The sequence below is a fragment of the Anguilla anguilla genome, chromosome 13 (assembly GCF_013347855.1).
Source record: "Anguilla anguilla isolate fAngAng1 chromosome 13, fAngAng1.pri, whole genome shotgun sequence".
Classification (NCBI taxonomy): domain Eukaryota; kingdom Metazoa; phylum Chordata; class Actinopteri; order Anguilliformes; family Anguillidae; genus Anguilla; species Anguilla anguilla.
Genome location: NC_049213.1, coordinates 33,140,100 through 33,148,141, shown reverse-complemented (window position 1 = coordinate 33,148,141; position 8,042 = coordinate 33,140,100). Strand labels below are relative to the sequence as shown.

At 49.8% G+C, this 8,042-nt stretch overlaps 1 protein-coding gene across 1 annotated transcript in view; it reads right to left on the bottom strand.

The window, feature by feature from the left end:
- The window catches only part of LOC118210885, a 6,215-nt gene extending 5,356 nt beyond the window's left edge, over positions 1–859 (bottom strand). Inside the window, exon 1 of the mRNA XM_035387374.1 lies at positions 702–859. Within this exon, the coding sequence (XP_035243265.1) occupies positions 702–746 (45 nt within the window). The 5' untranslated portion in view covers positions 747–859. The remainder of the gene's footprint in view (positions 1–701) is intronic.
- Positions 860–8,042: the final 7,183 nt, after the last annotated feature.

Genomic DNA, 8,042 nt, shown 5'->3' with positions numbered 1-8,042 from the left:
GGTCGAGTGTGGTGAAGGAGTTGTTCGACTGCGCTTTCACCATTTTGTTCAAGTGGTGTTTTTCTTGCGTCTCCGTTGTTGACGCCGCACAGAAATGCCTGACAGCAGAAGCTCAGACTCCTTTTTTTTTTTTTTCATGCTGTTGTATAACCACGTTTGCTTAGCAACCACATCTGTAGAACGCATACGCGCGCACTGCTTTTTTTCTTTCCTTTTTTTTTGACATTTAACGTAATCGCTGCGCATCAAGAACCGTAAGTCGGAGAGCTGCTTCTCTCCAGAGAGAGGAATTTTTTGAGGGGGGAATTTGGGAGCACAGTTCGGTGCTGTGACAGCCCTGGATCCCCGTTCCCCCCCAGCGAGGCGCTGAACCCCCCTCACAGACAGCGGGGGGAAAGAGCCGAGCCTGGGCCCGTCACCTCCAGGCGCCTCCGGCACCGATCACACGTTTGTTTGGACCCACACACGCCAACACGCCTGAGGATGCAGCGGACATGCAGGAGCCAACCCACGCGCACATGTACCCCCCAGCCACATCAGACACCCCTTCGGACAGCCTGTGCAGTTCCTTGCGTTGCCTGCGCACCGCGAGTGTGTGTGAGTGTGTGTTGTCACCCCCGTGCCCCGGTGCGTGAGCGATAGGTGTGCGGGCACGCACCCACGCCCGCTGCTGCCTACACGCTCGGCGAGCGCACACTCACCCCCGTTCCATCTTCTAACCACGGCCCGGAGTGGCGGCAGCCCATCCCCTCGCCGGCAGACGGAGCAGCGCGTCCGCAGCGGTCCGCTCGCAGGAGGAATCCGAGGAAGGAGAGGAGGAGGAGGAGGAGGAGGAGGAGGAAGGAGCCCGGAGAGCCGTGGTGGGGGGGTTGGGGGGGGGGGGCAGGCCGGGGGGTAGAAAGAGGGGCGCGCTGGCACGACGGCGGTGCGACGCAGAGGGGCGATGGCGGCGCTCCCTGAGCAGGCAGGCTGGTCCGCGCGGATGTGACAGTGCTGAGGAATCTGCTCAGCCGCTCTCTCCTTTCCTTTCTCTCTCTCTCTCTCTCTCTGCCTCTCTCTCGCTCTCGCTCTCCCTCCCTCCTTCCCTCTCTCTCCTTCTCTCTCTAGCTCCACCCCCCCCCCAGCCTCCCTGCTCATGCATATAGTAGCCCTGCTGGAGCACCCACCCCCCCCCCCCCAACCCCAAGTACCTCCTGTCTCTCATCTCATTGGTCAATAGCTAATGCCGCCCAGCCAATCCCACGATCAGACAGGGAGAAGGAGGGCTGCCCTTCACAGCTTGGGTTTGATAAAGGAATAATAGTATGTGACGACTCTCCATGGAAGGAGGGAGATTCTTATTTATTTAGTCTTAAACTGTTTTCCTCTTCTCCTTCCTCTGACCATCCCCCCCTCTCTAATTCCCTTGCTCTCATTACTCCGTAACTATCCACCTTCCATACTCACCCCCCCCCCCCACCCCCAAACACTCTCTATCCTCTCTGTGCCTTTTCTCTCTTTCGCTGCTCTCTCTCATTTTCTCCCCGTCACTCAAATTTCACACCTTGAGAAGAGAATCTGTGTGTTTCTCCAAATGTTGGAGCAGGAGGACAACATGTCAACCTGCAAGCAATCAGGGCTGTGCGCCCGCCCACTCAGTGACACGCTCGATTATGGAACACACACGGACTAAACGCCGTCCTCAGCAAGCACACACTGTACCTAAACGCATGCTGCCGGTTTGTGTGTGTGTGCGTGCATGTGCTTATGTGTGTGTGCATGCATGTGCATGTGTGTGTGTGCATGTGTGTGTGTGCGTGTGTGTGTGTGTGTGTGTGTGTGTGTGCCTGTATGTGTATGTATGTGTGTGCGCGTGTGTGTGTCTGTGTGTGTGTGTGTGTGTGTGTGTGTTTACGTGTGTGTGTCTGTGTGTGTCTGTGTGTGTGTGTGCGCGCTGTTGCCTGGTTTGCTGGTCGTCTTATTCTGTAACTCTGCAGACCGTTATGGAGGAAGGCTGTGGGGATCTCACAGCTGTCTGCCTCTCCCTGGGCGTGCGCACATATGTGGGTGGATGCATGTGGTCCTCTGTTTGTGTTGAAATCCCTGCCTTCCATCAATCAATTGCTCAGGCTATATGAATCAGCTTGCTTCCTTGCATTCGAGCTGTAGGTGAGCATAAGCTGTGTATTTGTGTGTGTGTGTGTGTGTGTGTGTATGTGTGCGCGTGTGTGTGTACATGCATGCGTGTGTGTGTGTGTGTGTTTGGGTGCTCATGTACAGCCTCTAGAGTGCAGCATGTGTGTGCACTCCTTCTCTCTGCCCGTTGCTGATTTTAGTCTGTCCATCTTTCGGAGATGAAAAATCAGAGCTGCACAAGGCAGAGAAAAGCCACTCAGTCTTGGTAAAATGGCTGTCTAACTACGGGGAGCCAGATAAAATATATGATTTCTTAATATGTATATATCCCAACTATCAATGTTCAGTCTAATCTTCGTCAAGCTCAGTGTATGTCAGATGCGTGCTATAAACATATCTTATGTGATGTGAAAGTGTACGTTTAGTGTACACACAAGATTGATGTGAATTGTAGAGTGCGTATGTGTGCCTGTGTCCGTCTGTGTTGATCTGAATTATGTGAATTACATAGAGTTAATTGGCATTTTTAGGGCGTACATTCATATGATTGATGCCAATTATGTAGTGCAGTTATGAACATCATTAGCGTACAGATTGTGGGATTGATGTGAATTGTGTGTGTGCGTGTGCGTGTGTGTGTGTGTGTGTGTGTGCGCGCCTGTGTCGGTAGTCAGGTATGTACTGTATGTAGGACAGTGGGTGGGTGTGCAGTAGAGCAGAGAGAGTGGAACACGAGGACCAGAGAGGCACGTGCTAGAGACAGCTGATACACACTCCCAAACAATCCTCTCTCCCCCCCCCACACATAACCAAACAATTCCCTCTCTCTCTTCCCCCTACACACTGCCATACAATCCTCTCTCTCTCTCCTTCACGCACATATTCATGCATATGTTGTGCATACACAAACACCATGGTGAAATCTTTTCTCTCTCTCCCCATCTCCCCATCTCTGTCCATCTTTCTCTGTCTGTCTGTCTCCCCCCCCCCATGCCCCCCCCCTTCCACACACACATACACACACACACATGCACACGCTGGACGCACATTCTCAACGTCCCACACCCCACACATACTGCAATTACACACACGATTCAGCATCATTCCAATGGAATGAATGACCTGCCCAGCTGAAAGGACCAGCTGCCTCCTCCGATCCCACTGTCCAGCCTGAGGAGACGCGTCATTCGTGCGAGCACCTCTGGGTCATCAGCGTCCACACACCTGCGCTTCAGATATCCCATCACAGCCCCCATTGCAGCACAAAGAACCGGGCCCTGTTGTGCTATTATTACCGTAATCGCTTTCCAGGAAGCTCAGTCCAGGTGGGGTTAAAGGTCACAAAATGCAGCCACTTTCTATGCCAGCTAATCTCCGACCCAAATGAAGCATGATTGCTATTGGCAAAATGGTCAATCCCAGTTCCCAGAGCAAAAGACAGGGCTATTATTATTATTTTTTTTTTTTTTTCTCTTTTTTAGAATTGTGTTTCAGATGAAAAGGCTTGAAAAATGTTCATTCCCATCTATTCATCAGCGATCTGGGATACCAGGCTAAGCGTGCTATTGTTAACTGTGTATATAAGGATAATAGAGAGAAAGAGAGGGAGAGGGAGAGAAAGAGAAGGTGTGAGGTTCAAAAAGATGGGAGCACAGCAGGATTTGTCTGCCTTGGCCCCGTCCTCATGAAAACCACGATGACAGTTGTCCAACTGGAGAGTAATTAATATTCAGCTCCACGGTTGCTCTTTGGCTTCAGAAGCTGGAGATTGTTTAATATTTCGCTCTCTCCTTTGCACAAGTTTTATTATTCTTATTATTGCATCTGCTGCTCAATGTGAGTCCAGAAACACAAGGGGAAAAAAAGGATATGGCCGATTTTCAGAGCTTCTTGTTGCTACCCTGAGGTTATGACTGTTCCTGTCCAGTGTCAGCATTCTACTGTAGTTTGGTGTGTTGATTTCCTCACCTGGGACACTACTTCTCTCACTAAAGAGAGGAGAAAAATGCAACTGCAAATATGGTAAAGAACGAAGGTGGTGGATTACGTTAAAAACTAAACGGAAACAGTTTAAAAAACTGATGTATCAATAATTACTGACTAAATGTACAGCATGTAATATATATGACAATTAAAATGTAAAATAATGCTCTCAAAATGAATTGTTTGTTGCAGAGTTAATACCCAGAATTGATTGCCCCCCCTCCCCCACATAAATAAATTTAAGTACGAACACATCATATACATAAAAGGCATTGCATACACACACAGCAGAATAACAGAAATAAGATATGGACCTTGCGGAACAGCCCAATACTGAGAATAGAAATGTGGTCAAGGCGCAAACCTTTACTGCTTGGATTGTAGTTAAGTAAAGAATATACGTAGTTCATTCAGACTATAAATAGCTCCTTTGTTTTATTAATGTAGGCCTCCCGTGTATTTTGTTTGGGCTGCTGTAGGTGCATCCATTTACATCCTCCACTCCTCCAGTGCACATCCCACTGAAGACGCTTCATTCCTGATATCTAGCTACTTTGTAACCAGTAATGCCACATAGACCTATAATAAGTCAGCACAAAAAATAGCTTTTTTGTACTTCCTTTCAGGAGTCTTCAAGTGACAACAAAGCTTTACACTTTCCTGGAGCTTCTTTGAGACCCCCCCCCGCCTCCTTCACACACACACACGCACACACACACACACACACACACACACACACACACACACACACACACACACACACACACACAGCTGACCTGCTTCCTCGCCCAAAGACCAGTGTACCTTAGTGCTGTATTACCAATTGAAATTTTAACATCTGGTTGGATCTAATGATTTGTTTTACTAACTTATATTTTATATTTGCGGGAAGAAAAAAAAATGTTTTTTTTCCTAATGCCAATTATGAATGGTGTGTCTATAACGTAAAGTTTAAAAAAAGCCAGTCAATTTTATTTGATGAAAGACAGTCATGCGCATAAAAATTGCACTAGGAATGGGATGCAGTAGCCTTCCTTTATTTTCAGTATGAGGGGGGGGCGGGGGGGGGCACTTCACGTGCAGCTGGGAGACGGAGGGAAACAGCGCATGAATAAAACATGAGGAATTAAAATGGAGCGTGAGGAGAGAACCAGGGGAAGGTTTAACCCCCTGTTTGCTGGCGGTGGAAGGGGAAGGGAACCCGTTGTGCGTTTCCTGTTGAGCGCGGCGGCGGCGGTGGCGGCGGCGGCGCGCGGTTTTAGCCGCGGTTGCTATTAAAAGCCGCGCGGCTCGCCCAGCTCGGCGCGCTATGCATCGGCTCTGAGCAGCGCGCGCGGGAGTGAGCGAGGGCGCGTGGGACGCCGCTGCGAAAGGTGTTTGAGGAGCGTGTGTCAGCGCGCGTTCGGGAAGATCAGATCGTCGTGCCGGCGAAGAGCGGGGTAGGAGTCGAGGGGCTCCCGTGACCAACGGCCGTGTACTGTATGTGACAGAAACGGTGGGCAGCGGGGGGCAGCGGACGCCGTTCTCGCAAGACTGGCGCGCGGATGCTTTTCTCGCTAGGGGCTTCAGCGCAACAACTGCCCACTGCTGAACGCGGTGTCCTGCGACCGCCACATCGGGACCTGCGCATTCACATACGGGGAGGCGAACGCAGGCCTGCGACACGTGCAGAACGCGCAGACACAACCGCTAACCAAGCAGCTAGCATTTGCTGTCGGGTCTTATGAGTGTCGCGTTAGTTGCACCTGATTGAATTACATGTTTAAATCATACGATCGGCCAAAAAAAAAAAACACACACGTGCACATTCCGTCAGCGTGACGGTAAGCGACTTATTCTGCTGATCGCTGCAAACACCGTGACCTGTAGCCGCCTGCGAGCGCCGTGCTGCCGACTGGGGCGACAGCGTGACGAACGGTTTCTTAAATCGACGGTACGCGGCCCCAACTTGGGACGAACAGAATCAAAGCGCGCGCGTTTAGAGCCCGTTCTCCTCCCCGGCCAGTCCGGCGTTCAAGGTACCGAATCAGAACTAACTCTGTCCCCGTGCCTAAAACAGCAAACAGAACACGCGCAACATGCCTCTGCATCCTGGAACGGATCCTTAATTATCCCGGATGTCGTTAACACAGGAAGCTCACGACAGATTACAAAGTAGGCTAATGCGCCAGGGCAATCAGGCCCTTTACTGCGCCCAGTCAAAGTCTCTTTGGGACCGATTAAAGAAATCCTCTGTGTCCCCCGGTGTCGGACAGGTACGGGAAATGTGCTGACTGGCTGACGCAGGCAGAGGGTGGTTTCTCCCTGTTCCCCACAGTGACCTCCATTCCACTGCAGTGTGTTTCTGCAGTCACTGCAGCCCATTCCTGTTCTCCTCATCTGTATACAGTGCATTTATCTTTGGGTTTGGATACAACCCTGACGTCCATGGCCTGACTGTATCCGTATTTGCGTGGCTGACGGCAATGGCGATGAGCCTGATGTGCTTCAGGTAACAGCTTGGCTGTTCCTACCACGATCACCTCACTGATCTTGATGTGAGTATCCAATCAAGGATGCTCATTAAGTTGATTTTGAGGGGTGGGGAACATTTCCTGAAAGAGGGAGGATACAGTTACATGTTGTTCCTGAAAGTAGAGGTTTCTGTCAGGCTGTGTGCTGTATGAGGGCCTCTTGAGTGTCCAAGGAGTGGGCTGGAAGAACAAATGCTGGTGTAAGACTCATGCCAGTTTGACTGATTTCATTCATTTTTCATAAGAGCAATAACATAACGAGTATAACCGAAAGCTCAGATCTGCTATCTCTCGCTCTCATGTCTGCCCACAGAAGTCCACTGAAGCCTACAACAAGTGACCACTATCAGCCAACAGCTGCCCACGTAAAAATGACTCTCACACCTTTTGGGCTGTTTCTTAACCCTAACGGAATTAGGCAGCAGTGCCCACATGCACCCATCCATTCACCAATGTTTGACAAAATCTCTCTTCTTTTTTTACTGTTATCAGAGATTTATTAAACCATACTCACTGTTTAAGAAGATGGCTGCATGGTTAGTTGTGTTTAGCACTACTTATTTGCCTGAGTTGTAAGTGCCTGATCTGTGGTAGTTGTTTGCTGTGGTCAAGTGTAGCTAGCCTAGATTCATTAGTGATTTGCTCGGGAAAAACATTTGTCCTAAAGTGAATTATTAAACGTACAAGAAATTTACTGAGACAATTTGGTGCATAGCAACAGTGCATACTGGATTCACTCCCACTTCCAGAACATACGGTTACAGACTCAGTGGACTTAAACTGATTCAAGATAGTAAGGAATTCACTCGTATGACTAACAAACGTATTCTGTTGTGCATGGCTGTGTCACTTTCCTGTTGCTCTCTGGTATAAAAAGCTCTGCTTGCATGCTGTTCTAAATAATGGATTGTACGTTTGAAATTTGCAAAATAAAAAAGAGATAAGCCTCTGAAGATGATGCTTGGTGCAAGGAAATACGAATTGGCCTCTGCGAATCTGAGAGACGCTGTTGAGTTCACAACATTAAGATCCCCGCGTAACACAGTTACTGGAAATTATTTGTATCCATATTCGAAAAATAAAGATGGAAAGGCAGTGGATCCTTTGGCATTCTGAAGGGAGGAGGGAATCGTCGGCTGGGCGCTCGGTGTGCGGTGCCGATGAAATGCTCACTCATTCAGCCTTGCCCTGCCGAGCAGCGCTTACTTCCAGCTCAACGACCCAGCGTCTGAACCTTCCTTCCCTTTCCCCTCCTCATCCTCTCCTCTTCATCGCCCGGCCTCCGTTCCCATCGGGTCCTGCCCACATCTCGCCGCCAACAAGGCGAGAGCACGAACGGACAGACAGGCAGACCGCCAGTCAGAGACGAAGGCGCTGTCAGCTCCAATGGCGTCAGCCTGATTATAAACATCCTAATTCTTTCTCAGCCTT